Raw genomic sequence first — 14,471 nt, 5'->3', positions numbered from 1 at the left:
ACGAATATTAAGTCGAGCTTGCAAGAAAATGTTGATTTTTAAAACCTTGAATAATATGAATGAACCCATCAGACCCAACTGCCACTCGATTACGTGCCTGCAGCCAGAAGTGCGGGAAAGGTTTCAATATTGAGCATGAATGGCAAGATTTGTTTTCTTAGCTATAGCGCCTAGAAGAGCTACTATCCTCAATCACGCAACGGTAGCACAGGCCCAAATGTTATTTTTAAACTCGACTGTGTATCGAGATGTGTGATATTAGTTTGTTTAAAAATATTTTCTTCTAACAGGGTGGCTAGGAAACCAGGCAAACCGGAAAAAATACTTCGACGTTTCTAAATATTTTATTAAAATTCACATTAATATCATGTCACCATCAAACTTTAACTCAAACTAACCATTAAAAAGATAACAATCGCACTTCACTTCAAGGAAACTTAAAACTTAAAACTGTGCTTCGATAGACGATGACAAAACTGATGGAATAAATCAATGTATTCATTAGACTGAGTCGATTTGGGGTCATTTTTGAATTTCTCAAACCCTGGGGCCTAAAATGCTTCCAGCATTAAACATCTAATAACTTTTTTGTCTAATAAGATAAGAATATACGGTCTTCGACAAAGTTGTTCAGCGGAAAATTTCCTTTGAAGAATTTATAAATTGGCACAAAAACCAGTAGCAGGCACGGTTGCATAGAAGAAACAAAACTGATGATGATTTTTCAGTACAAAATATTCAATTTTCCCATACAAACCTAAAAGTCCAAATTTACTCATGTAAACGTTACTTAAAAATTCTGCAAAAAATCATGGATGAGTTTTGGACCAAAACAAAGCATTTTAGACCCCAGGGTTTGATAAATTTAAAAATGACCCCAAATCGACTCAGTCTAGTATTCATTATATTTCCACAAATCCGTTTCTTCTATGTTTCATGAAAACTGAAAGAAATAGTGGAAGTGTTTTTGAAATCTTAAAAAATGACGAGTCACGTGAAAAATCGCTGATTAAATTTCTAAAAGAGTGTAATCTTTATAAAGCTTTGTGAATTGCATTTTACATGACACGAATGCCACGAAGATGGTAAAGTGTCACTAATAAAACTTAATAAATAATGAAAGAAATAGAGGCTCTCATGAAAAAAAAACACTCTAAAAAGTGGTCCATAAGACACAAGACACATCTTATAAAAAATTTATCGAGAATTTGTCTGAGTATATCATATATATGGGATGGGATGAATCATCCAATAGGATGAAAATGCCTGAAAAAAACCTGAGTTCAAAACATATAAGTGAGCCTATAAAATCAAATTGAAAAAAAAAATCATAAAAGTTAACATCCGTGAACCTAGGCGTGAAACAATATTTCTGACAAGAAGTGATTGGATTGGTTAAAGTTTGGATGACATATTCATAACCTTGAATATTTTTTGAAAAAGATTTGTCAAATATTTGAAAATATCTCATAATTACTTAGCTTATTTGAACTTTAAGACTCGTTCATTATATTTGAAATGTTTCAGTAACAAATGACAAAAATCATGAGCTTCTCAATGATTTATTTTTTTTTATCAAAGATTGTTTTCAGAAAACAGTTCAATTAAATCCGGAAAAAATCATGATATTCAACCGGTACAACCAGAAAACAATTTGAAAATTTTGAAGCGTTAAATCTCTTTAAAACCCTGTGTTATATTTTTTGATCGACCTTTTACAGCATGGGTATCCAAAGTTTTAAACAATGTTGGCTTATTTTAAAGCAAGCGGCGGCATTATTTATGAGAATTTCGCATCATTGATCCAACTGTGGTATCGTTATGTACATTGAAGTTAAAATATTTTTGCATTTATCCAGGGGTCTTGGTTATTAAAGACTCTCGAATTTATGCAAACGTTTTCTCTTTCGATGTAAATAAAGAGCCCACAGGTTGATCCATGATGCGAAATTTTCATAAATATATTTAATTTTTGCTGTCCGCTAGATTCAAAATAATGAAATTTTGATAAAAAATCGTGGTCACCCATATTTGAAGACGTTCACATATTTTTCAATTTTAGACTGCTTTGAAAGTTTGGTTCCTATAATAGAATATCGTAAAGAAAATCCAAAATAATTTGGTGAAATAGAAGATATAAAAAATGGAGAAAAGTGTACATTAAACATCTCAGATAAACAGTAAATTCAAGCATACCAATACGGTTATTTCCCTGATAAAGATTTTAAACAGAATCGAAACGAATGAGTGAGTAGTAAAATCCGATAATCAAGTCTGTTTCACATAGAATCTGGTCGGATAAAATAGATCATTTCTCCGCAAAGAAATACCGTACAACAAAAGTAAAAATGTCATTTTGTAGGGTTTTTATTGCACTTTGAGTAAAAAGATACATGAAAATCATTCGTCAGCTTTACGGATGAATTTTCGAACTTTTTTTGTAATACCACCCATCATTTTCTGCACAGTACTGCTGGTTAACTCATTCGCCATCTTGTTCCACCACTTTTCCATTTGAGTGGATTTTTTCATGGTTCTGCCACATTTCTTCAATTTGCCCTTAACTATTGCCCAATATTTCTCGATGGAACGAAAATCCGGAAAGTTTGGTGGATTGACACTTTTTTCAACAAAATTGATCTTGTTCTTCTTATACCACTTAACGACATCCCGGCTGTAGTGGCAGCTTGCCAGGTCCGGCCAGAACTTCACCGGACCTTTGTGGGGCCAAATGAATGGCAAAACCCTCTTCTGGAGACATTCTTCTTTGAAAACATTTCCATTCATTGTGTCCCCAGTGATTAAAATCTTAGTCTTCTTCCCACAACTACAGATCCCTTGCTAAATCATCAACTTACGAGCAAATTTATCTGCAAAAACAAACTTGAATCTACCCGCAACATTCCCTTTACGCTTCGCAAGGTAAAATTTGTTACCGTGTATTTGTCCAAAATCCATTTTGACGTAAGTTTCACGCTCATTTTTATTTAACCATTTATGCCTTTTATTGAACTATTTTACGGTATTTCTAAAAGAACTGCTGAAAATGTTATTTTTCAATCATAATGAATTGTTGAATTTCAACCATTTTGAGAGTTCATGATGAAAATGATGATAATGGTTAAAATTCAATAATATAATGACTGAAAAATAAAGTCGCCATGTTCGAAATCGCAGCAGTGCCTGTTTAATTCGACTCCGCTTTTGATTCGGTTTAGTTAAGTTTACAACTTCCTGCAATTGACGGATTATTTAATTCGTGAGTATTAGTTGAATCGCAGTAAAATGGAAAAAAGTAGAAATTGAGATTTCATTGAAGTTCGTCCTCAACACCAACTTTCTAACTCCTTTTTCAGGCAGTGCAATTAGTGAAAACTTTGTTCACCCATGCCTTGGAAAGCCGGGAAGAATAATTCTTTATTATTAAAAGTCGAAAGAGAAAGTTGCAGAACAAGAATTTAAAATGAGAGGCCTGGTAGAGGGTTTCCCGATTCCCTTGTTCCGGTAGCGCTCTGGAAATCAGTCCGGGAAACAAGATGTGCCAAAACGAAATTTATATGGGATGTCGTCTAATTTCCCTGAACGTATGAGGTCTGAAGTATGCTGGGTGTAAAGTCATGTGCCCTGCCTTCCAAGGCCTACAGCATCACGGACACAATTCCGGCACAATCAGTGGAAACTATCGAGAGGCCCAGAGGAAATCTTAAAAAAAATGCTCAACATTTTTGTGACATTAAATGAAATATAATAAAACATCAGAAATTTTGATCATAATATTTTGAAATATATCTAATTGTTTGCGAAAATCTGCCTTCTAATTCATAAAAATATTAAAAGCGTTCCTTTTTTCTGAAAACGGTTATTTTTTAAGCATTATCTTCCTTTTCGAAAACGGATGAAAAATAACCATAATGCAAGTTCTCATTGAAATCCCATTTTATGAGTTTATGCTGAAAACTCATAAAACGAGTTAACCCAGGAAAACTTCGATTATGGTTATTTTTCAGGCATTAATGGTTTAACATATCCCAGCGTGTTCGTCGTCCATCAAAATGCATCCGTTGTACTTTGTCAACACTTTCTCGTACAACTTCCTTGCCCTGGTTTTGGCAACCAGGTTTTGTTTCAGCGTCCTGTTGGGGTATTCGCTTGCATGATACGACCGCAAGCCTTCTCGCAAACAAATTCGTCGAGCTGTATTGTGGTTCGTCTTGAACTTTTTCGGCAAATCACACAAGGAGATTCCAGGATTGTTGTGAATTGATCGAATTACCTTTGCTTGCAGCTCCCGGTCATATGTTCCTCTTTTACGCCTGGTTTGTTTTGCTCGATCCACCGGGCTCTGAATCCGAAAATTAAATTCTAAAATATCTCAGTAGAACAGTTTTTAAGTTATACCCCAATAATGAAATTTTGAAAAAATAAAATAAGTACTTGTGTTCCTAATCAATTTGTGAACCATAAAAATATATTTCTTACTCCTATTAGGTCTTATCCGAAGCTTTCAGTTAATGAAGGAGCATGAGATTGTTAAATGTAATGATGACAAAAAAAAAAAACTACTATCACCAATTGCCAATTTTTCATGAACATTCCTAGCATCTTTCCCCAACATAAATTTGTAAAAAATAAGCCTATAGTATAACCGTAATATCCTGTGACATATCAAGTCGACGATTTATTTTTTTTAAATTTGTTTATATCTCTATGTTAATAATCTATCCTGAATTGCAACAAGTTGAGCTATGATGAATGAATGAATAATAAATCAAAATAACCGTTTGATTCGATTCATTTAAAAAAAAGTGATATCAACAAACCCATCTCTTGAAAAAAAAAGTTCATCAGTTCAAAATGCTTATCGTAAAACGATGATACATAGCTCTGAATTTAAAGTTATTCTTTTGTCACCATAGATGACACATTTGTAAATCCAATTTTTTAATTCGATATTAAATACATCGAATTTTAAATATTTTTAATTCAATCAAAAAAGTCCTACATGAAACAGGGTTGTGAAAGTTAGGTGGGAAATTTCCTACTGTCTAATTAGGGACACGATTAGCGATTGCTCCATGCGTCATGTCACTGACCATGACAAAATATGCGTATGTGCTTATGATCACAGTGCGGAGAATTGGTATTGGGCAATGTTATATGTAAATGTTTTCAAAATGATTTGATCTCAGGGACCAGAATTCGAATTGGCAGTATTTCCTTGATCCATTATTTTTGGGAAACCACCACAATTTTTTCTGGAGAGGCTGTGTTCACTTTGCTGCGTCATTTTCGATCACTAATACCAATTGTTCAACTTATCCTGAAATTCTGCAAAAATTTTAGAAGAAAAAATACACTCTACCCTGTTGCTGAAGGTGAAATTCTAGAAAAGAGGAAAGTCGTCTATTTCTTCATACTAAGGCATTGATAGGAATTTTGAAAAATAATTTAATGAAATTCTACTTAGCTTCGATTGTTGAATTCAAACTTTCTCTTGCTTATCTTCCGGCCAGGACCCAAATTCATCTTCTTTCTCCTCCGCGAGTATTTTTATTACAATGGCTCAGATTCCACCTTGCTTAGTATTGTAGCTATCAGTTATCAGCTTTTACTGGAGCACTGAAAAATTTTCATCTTCTTTCGAAAATTTCAAATTATTTGAATTGTTTTCGATAAATTTGACGAGATCAAAAAAAAAACTTTGTCGCTGACTGCTTTGATCGTCCTACGTAGGTATTCCACGCAATTTTTAAAGAAATTCGGTCTGGTTCAAATTCTCGAACCATTTTTGGAAGCCAAAAATATGATTCAAAAAGTTAAATGTTTCTTTCGCTTCCCTCTTTTTATAATAACAATGATAAGATTTGGACCAGATTTTTCCGGACATTACTCGCGTTAACCTTTCAAACTTTTGAAATCAAATGCGAATAGGTGGATAAAATTAATTTAATAAATCATTTACAAGGAACGTATACGTTTGAAAAAAAGCTTTACAAGTCCTCAGAATATTTGTAAAAGCCTAATGTCCGCTCTTGAGTGTCAATACGACACTATTTGAAGTTTGGCGGCTTGTAACTTTATTCAAACAAAAAATTTCTTCGAGGACCTTCAATGAATTCTTGAAATCTTTCCATCATTACTTTCTTTTGGACGCACTCTGAAAGCTCAGGAAAACAAAATCCTTAATCGCACCTTGAGTGTCAATTTGACACTCCTCTCTTAAACCGATATATCACTCTTGTTTATCATCGAATTTATACTGAATTTATAGGTTTGGAAAACTCGTAATGTAACTCTCATATATTTTTTAGACAGTACTCACCTACAACTGTTAAGAATTCCGTTATTCAAAGTATAAGAAAAAAGTCCAAAAAGACAAGTTTCGGAAAAAATACTGTAGATCAGCCACAGAATGCTCAACAAAAAATCAACTTAGTGTCAATGCTCAAGTTGGAAGCTATACGTTGCACATAAGAATATATTTTTTTTTGAATTTTTTAAGATCATGACCAAAAAAAAACGTAAATGAACCGTCAAAATTGTTTAAATCACACCAGATAAATTTTGAAAAAAAAGATTGGAAAATTGACTTAATTTGGCACATTTTTGTTTTTTTTTTAAGATTGTCAAAATATGAAACGAATATTCAAAGTAGCTGTTTTTAAAACTTTTTGTCAATTTGCATTTTTTTAAGATTGTCTTGTACTAAAATACTTCGCACTGGATTTTGAGTATATTAACGGAATATTTTCGCAATTAATTTATATTCACCAGAAAGTCAATTTCATACCAATTCTAGTGGTGTAATAACGTTAGCGCTGCGATCCTTTACAAAAATATGATAAATATAAAACTAAAAATAAAACCAAAAAAAATTACGCGAACGCTTGCATGTTTGTCTGTGAGCATTCCGTAGTTGATCTACGGTCTTTTCCGAAGCATGTTTTAGAATTTTTTCTTAGACTTTGAATAACCGAAATCTAAACTGTTTTAGGTGAGTATCGTCTGAGGAACATATTCTACATTAAGATGTTTCCAAAACTATAAATTTTGTAAAAATCTGCTGAGGAACAAGAGAGATAGAGCGGTTTTAAGCGAGGGGTGTCAAATGGACATTCAAGGTCTGATTAGGGAGTTTTTTTCCTGGGCTTTCAGGGTGTTACCATAAATGAGGCCCTCGGAGCCAAAGGGGTATAAGTGTATAAAAGGTTATTTCGAGAAAACACGCTTTTAAATTAATGTGTTTGGCCGGAACGGAAAAAAATTTCGAGAATTTGTATTTTCCTATCGAATCTAAAAGTATGAAAATAAATCTCTACACCCAAAATTCAGTCTCTGTGCCAATGGCGTGTAGTCAATTTCATAGCATCATTGGTACAAGAAGATAACGCGACCGGCACTGATTCGATTTGCGCCCACCGGCATTAACCTCCCAGCGCAACCGAATTGCGTATGTCTGAATGAAACAAAATAAAAACGTTTTCGCGTCCCTCCCCATCGCATCACAAGCCGAAGAAGGATGGAAATAAATACCGGCCAACACCAGGCAGCCAGCGAACCGAGCACTGTGCGTGTGAATGTAGCAAAAGCAACAACAAAAACATCCTTCTAATTCAATCAACCGGCAAACACGGCTAAGCTGTGCGTGTGTATGTAGCAAAAGCAACAACAAAAACATTCCTTCAATTCACAGGCAAACAACACCGTCCAAGCTGCCCGGCTTTAGCAGCTGTGTATATGTAGCGTGTGTATGTAATAGCAGGCAGTAAGCAAAGCACAGTTCTCATTCAATGGGTTTCCCGTTCCTTCACTCCCGTTCCCTTTCCCGTTTCCATCTTAAGGCAAAGGAATGCATTGAAAGGAGGCCGAACGCCGGGAAGCCGCTGTTGTACGTTTTTTGTGATTGATCGGTAACAGAAAGCCTATGACAAATATACCTCGTCCTGCATGAAGCTCGAATAGTACACTGGTTAGAATGTCCGACTGGCAAGACGATACAATTGGTGATGTGAGTTCGATTCTCACAACGGCGCTGTGGTTTTCTTTTTATTTTCTTGTTTCTGGGATGAATTATCCAATAGGAAGGAAATCCCATAAAATGTTTTTCTTGTTTCGCTTGAATGTAGTGGTCATCATTTTGGTTGGGAGCCGAGTCCTTATGCCAGTTACGGTTTTTCAAACATACCGTCTTCGGCACAGTGCACATTTCAGAGCATTATCGGCACAGAGATTTGCTAAAAAGGCATTGGATTTTTGCAACCTCTTCTATGGGTGTAAACATCCGAAAAATCATCAAATATAGTATGAAATGTGAAAATATGTTTGGCATTATTAACTTAAAATCGACCATTTTGCCACTTATACCCCTTTGGCTCTGAGAGCCTCAAATGGAAATAAGGATGCAAAATTAAAGATTTCAAAAAAACATTGAGGGTTCCCGAAGATTTTTTTTTTAATTTGGATGCTCCCAAAAGAAGTTAGGGGAACATGCCCTATTATGCGCCACCTAAGCGAATGGCTGATTTTCTATGTATTCCACGTACAAATTGTGTTGAAAATGGGTGCAATCGTTGAAGAAAAGTGTTTTCTAGAAATGCCTATGATATTTTATTACTCAAATTGCTATAGTTGCTTCAAAAACTTGATTTTTAAAAACCATATTCAAAGCCACAGAACAAAACTGTGTTGCAAATACGCGCCGCTGTGTATTCAATATGCGCCTAGCAGCCGAACACACCCGAAAGCAGCCGAAGACCAAAAACACACCAATACTTACAGACACTTTGACTGAAAATAAAATCAAAATGGACTAATCAAAATTTTGAAAAATATGAAAAGTAGATTTTTTGGGCTGAATTAACGCTCAAAATATGGTTTTAGACTTTTTGTTCATTTTCAATGAAAATTGGCCTTTTTGAAAAATTAATGCTATTTTCAGCCTACTACGATTGGCGCGTTATAACGAGCGCATGGGCCGTGATAGAACATACCCATAAAAAGCATACCTTTGCGAGTTCAGTATGATTTTTTAGCATAAAATCATAGTTTAGATTCTCCTCTATCGATGTGTCAGAAAATATTGTCTTATTCGTTTTTCTCTGCTTGGTGACACCTTATTAAAAGTGTTTTTAAATTTAGATCAAAATGACGAAAAACCTAAATTGTGAAATTATCACGACACAGGGGCATTTTAAGGAAAAATTCATCCTTGCCATGACCAATCACAGCATTTAGAACAAATTGGTAATATTTTGCTGGCTTCAAATGTTTCAGATTCTTCAAAACAAAGGTGGCGCGTATTAGCCACATGGGGCGTTATATGAACTTTTCCCCTACTAGCCGCCAAACTTCCAATATTGTCATATAGACACTCAAGAGTGGAATAGGGTTAAACGTTAAAGTTTAACCTTACCCAACTTAATTTTTTTTTTTCGGACAAGTTTGACCAAACCATCCTCTTCATTTGTTTGAGAGTTCCAATTAGACAAATGTGGTAAAAAATGACAGTCGTTTCATAATAAAGCGGTTTACCTTGCCTGAATAAATCCAATTTCTCAACGGAGTCGTAACAAATGCGCACTCATATCCACATTTGATTTGGCAAAAGCTTGGCCCCTCGAGGTCCTGGCGTTTTCAAGCTGATACATTAAAAAAGGAAACAAATTTGTTTTGCCTTAACCCTTTTACCGCTATCACTTACGCAAAAATGTTTTTCTTTACATATTCAAATCCCGGACCATCGCTCTGCTGCTGTATCATCAACCGTCATCCTCTGGAAAAAAAAACCTCCCGTACAACGAATGGCGGAAAAAATCCCATGGCCCCGACACGCCAATCTTGACTGGGATAACACGGTTCGTCCTGGGATATCCCCGGCTGCCAAACAACGGATCATCGAATCGCACATTTTGCGGTTGTAAAATGGATTTCTTTCTGCGGGGATGGGCGCAAAAAAAAACTCCCTTCTCCCGTTTTGTATGTAAACCGGCTCGAATACTTTTAGTGGAACCACTGGAGCTCAGCTACCTGCTCGGGATAGCCGGGGGCTGTCTAGCGGCTTTCCTAATCCTGATCTGCCTGTGCATTTACGCCATCCGGACGAGGAAGTGTTGTTTCCGAAGTAAGCATTTGTATTCCGTATGATATCCTTTACTGGTTGTGTTTGAGTCTTGAGTAATTGAGTCTTAAAGCGTCACTCCACAAAATACCAAACAATATTTTGTGGAGTGACGCTTTAAGACTCAATTACATCTAAATAATTATAGGAATGTATCAGAATGAAGAATGACCCACCACACACATTTCCATTTAACAACTCAGTACTGTACACTTCCATCTAGCACTCAATCCATCTCATGCATATTATAATCACACTCAGCGTGCCGCTTGCCGCGAAGATTTTTCATACATGCATTTTCTTCTTGTTTTTTTAACATGCTGTTATTACTTCGTTCTCTCCACAGATCGAAATAACTACAAAACTTCAGAAAAGGATAGGTAAGTAGGCAAACAAAAAACACCCCCGCGCATACATTTACATACATACCGTGTGAGTATGCTGATTCTTTCGGTTTTGCTCTCGAGTGTGAGGTTATGTGTATTCATATTTTATTTCCTGACACCGGGATTTCCGGATTTCCCGACTACGGGATGAGGAAGTATGATTCCAGGTATACATACCTGTATGTTAATTATACTTTGTAACGAGGTAAAGTTGATTTCCACTCCGGTAGGATGCAAAATCCGAAGTTGCCTTTGTGTCTGCAGGCAGCAGAAAAATAATGCACTGCAGCTCATGCATCTGCAAGACGGTAGTGCTCAACATTGCCATATCATCTTTTAAGTTTTTCCAGGTTGAACGCCTCTTGAAAACCATTCAATAAAAACCATTCAATAATTTTTTTTTCGCATTTTCAGCATTCAAATGCTTGAAATTTGAGAATCAATTATTTTACCCAATTTTAACAATAAAATACTAATAAGTTGGACATTGTCCTGTAGATGGGAGCTTGAAACCGGTCAACAAAAATTTACCTTAAACTGGGGGAGCTTTGATCAACATGAAATTTTTGCAGATAAAGCTTAGTGCATTTAGAAATGGGACAGTTGCGAATGCATGTATCTCAAAAACCATTCGTTTAATCGAAACACTTTCTATGAAGGAAATGAAGGCATTCCTATGATAATTCATGGAAAAATTAAAATAAATTTTTTAAATTGTTTTTTGTGAGCAAAATTTCTACTTTATTCTTGGTTTTTCCCATCGATCAGCGCACACTTTTTTCAGTCATGAAATTGATAAATTTATTTTAACTTATACTTTGTATAATCTGCATATCATATAGCTGCATCCTCTTCCTCCAGTTTCTGCTAGTTTTCGGTCAAATACTTATCTTTTGAAAGAAACTGAAGACAATTTAGTGGAAACTGCTGTTTCGAAATTAACAAAACTTGATTATTTTGAGCCATTTAAAAGCGTTTTTAATGGAATTTCTGCCGGAAAAATCTTTGAATTTAAAGTATTATCGAAGAGTAACATACAATATTACTCTTTTTTCGCTTTTAAAAATTGCGAAAACCTAAGCTTTCGTTTTAAAAATTGTTGTACTTTTTCACAGGAGCATAATTTTGGCAAATCATTATATTTTAAACAAAACAACCAGCAAATACAAATTTTAATCTGCTAGGGACCCTGCCAAGAGCTGACGTGCTATAGGATTCAAACGCTAAAATTTGTTTGAAAAAGCGTTTTGCAAAAATTTTGTCGCCTATCAGAAATCACCTGTCTCATTGCCTCGGTGTACAGCTATACAGCTTACAAGCTCTGAAACTAGCAAAAACTTGTTGTTTGAGGTTAGATTTAATTGACTCATAACTAGGCAGTACTTTCGGGTAATCGGAGTATTTTTTTGGACATTTCAGCGATCTACACTTAGTTTTTCGCTTACTTAAAAATAAAAATTCTAGTATGAGACTTGACTTCCCTGATCCTTATCCGTAGTTGCCGATCATTTGCTTTACTCCAATGCTTGATTTGAACTTTGTGGACTTTTTGAGTGTTTGCATACTTTTCCACCACTCATACACAGTAATTCTATGAATAATCAATTGTTTTGTCAGCTATCAGTTTGAAAATAATGTATTTTGAAAGAAACTGTGCAAATTTTTTGTTCCTCTTGCATCGTGAATATCTCAGAAAAGCGTAAAATTTAAATTTTGAAAAAAATAGTCTGATAGTACATGTTATAGGCAGTAAAATGCTGTCAAAATTTTGTATGTCCAATGGCTAGTAAATGAGCTATCAGCAAAAGAAAGTGTCCCATTTCTAAAAGAACTAAGCTTTAATCATCAATAACTAAGTTTTAAGTTAAAATATTTGAAACTGCTTTCTACGTATAAATTAAGTTTCAAATGTGCAACATTTGGTTTAAAGTTGGTGATTTTTATATTACTTGAAATGTAATTTTAAAGTTTTCAAATATATGTTTTTTTTTTGAAGACTCACAAACAAACACCTTTTCTGAAAACGATAGTATTTAGAAGCAAATGGATTTTATATATAAAAGTTCAACTTTTTTCCTTTGTTTAGGTATAGCTTTAAAATTATTATTGATATTTTTTTGGATATTTAAAAAATCGGACATTTTCTATGAGAAAGCCTGTATAGAACAAATGGCTAAAACTCTATAAAATGGTTAAGTTTAAATAAAAAATAGAACATTTTAACAGTGGGAGCACCTAGGGAATTGCATGGAGGTAAAATCTCATATGTTTTTGACGCCAAAAAATATTGAGAAATGTTTATAATTTTTGCTCCTAAATGTATGCAGCTACATTGTCCATCTTCCGTTTTTTCTTGGGATCCCGGAAAAAATTGAAAATGAAGATTTTAACACTGCATACAAAGCCTTAACTGTGTATATGGTTTTTCAAAATTTTAAATTTAAATTTTCTATGAGAAGCAAAAACATTTAAAAACTATCTTGCGATGTGAAAAACTATGACATCATCATTTTGTTACCATTGAATGATAACTTTATTACATTATATCAAAATTAAAATTTAATTAGTGTTGTTGCATCTAACCCTACTGTTGCATGATCCCCCATTTGACAGTACTCAACCAATTTTAAAAGTGATTATTCACCTCTTTAAAAATAGTAGAAAACGTTGTAAAATTTAAATGCATTGCAATTGTTAATTCTTCACTTTGCTTATTCAGTTTCCATTTTAACTTTCATATTTTATAATGCATTATTTCTTAAATATCTTATAAGACCAAGCAACTGGGAGTAATGCATAAGGGTTTCCATAAGCATTGATTTTTTTACTGATCCGCCATATATTGGACGGCATATTGCAGAACTATTGAAAAATTATTACACTCTAAGGTCGCTTATGAAGTAAGTCATCAGACCGAATGGTCGTCGGGCCAAATGGACGCTTGAAGGTCGTAAGTCCGAATGACCACTAGGCCGAATGGTTGTTAGGCTGTATGGTCGTTGGGCCGAATTCATGATAGGCCTATAAAACATATTATCACTTTTTTGTATGTTAGGCCGATCAGTAGTTAGGCCGAATGATCGTTAAGCCGAAAAGTCATCAGGCCGAATGGTCATCAGGCCGAATGGGTGCAAGGCCGGATTCGACCATTCGGCTTTACGACGATTCAGTCTAATAACCATTGGGTCTTGTGACCATTCCGCCTAATGACCATTCGGCCTTACGACCTTTCGGCCTTGCGACCATTCGGCCTAATGACCATTCGGCCTTACGACGATTCGGCTTTATGATGATTCGGCCTTACGACGTTTCAGCCTTACGACCATTCGGCCAAATAACCATTCGGCCAAATGACCATTCGGCCTAATGACCATTCGGCCTAGTAACCATTCGGTCGAAAATCCTTTCGGCCTTGCGTCCTTTCGGCCTTAAAGCCTTCGGCTGGATAACCGTCGGCCTAATAACCCATTTGGCCAGATAGCCCATTCGGCCTAACGTGCATCGGCTGGATGACCTTCGACCGAATGGCTTTTGGCCTCATGACTTTCAGCCGAATGACCCAGCCTCACCTGTAAGTAAACTAGTCCACCTGATTGACTCGTTCTTCCAAAATATACCTTACATCAACACAATACATTCACTTCATAATAGTTTTAACGAAATGGGAAACTGCGGTGAATCCGTGCACTCATGGTGGATAACTAACATACATACATACAAAAATTTACGACCAGTTGAATGTTTTGTTTTCAAATATTTTTTTATAAATGCATTGTGCATTATTGTTGTGTTTTTTTTTCAGATTTGCTAATTTTTTCGTTCTCCATCATTTTTCAGTTATTTTTTGTCATTTTTAGTCTTTCATTTGTATTTAATTTTTGATTTTATGAAATGCTAGCTGATCCCGTACGAACTTCGTTTCGCAAGCAATTATAAAAATGTGATAAACTAAGATTAAGTTTTTCAAA

General features: G+C 35.0%; 1 protein-coding gene across 1 annotated transcript in view; it reads left to right on the top strand.

Annotated features, from left to right (window-relative positions):
* Positions 1 to 14,471, top strand: part of LOC129758141 (B-cell receptor CD22) — a 504,009-nt gene that overhangs the window by 320,571 nt on the left and 168,967 nt on the right. Inside the window, exons 10-11 of the mRNA XM_055755606.1 lie at positions 10,004 to 10,120; positions 10,464 to 10,497. Coding sequence (XP_055611581.1) covers positions 10,004 to 10,120; positions 10,464 to 10,497 — 151 coding nt within the window. The remainder of the gene's footprint in view (positions 1 to 10,003; positions 10,121 to 10,463; positions 10,498 to 14,471) is intronic.

The sequence above is a fragment of the Uranotaenia lowii genome, chromosome 3 (genome assembly GCF_029784155.1).
Source record: "Uranotaenia lowii strain MFRU-FL chromosome 3, ASM2978415v1, whole genome shotgun sequence".
Lineage (NCBI taxonomy): Eukaryota > Metazoa > Arthropoda > Insecta > Diptera > Culicidae > Uranotaenia > Uranotaenia lowii.
Note: the sequence above shows the minus strand (reverse complement) of the source record. Positions and strands in the feature narration are given on the sequence as shown.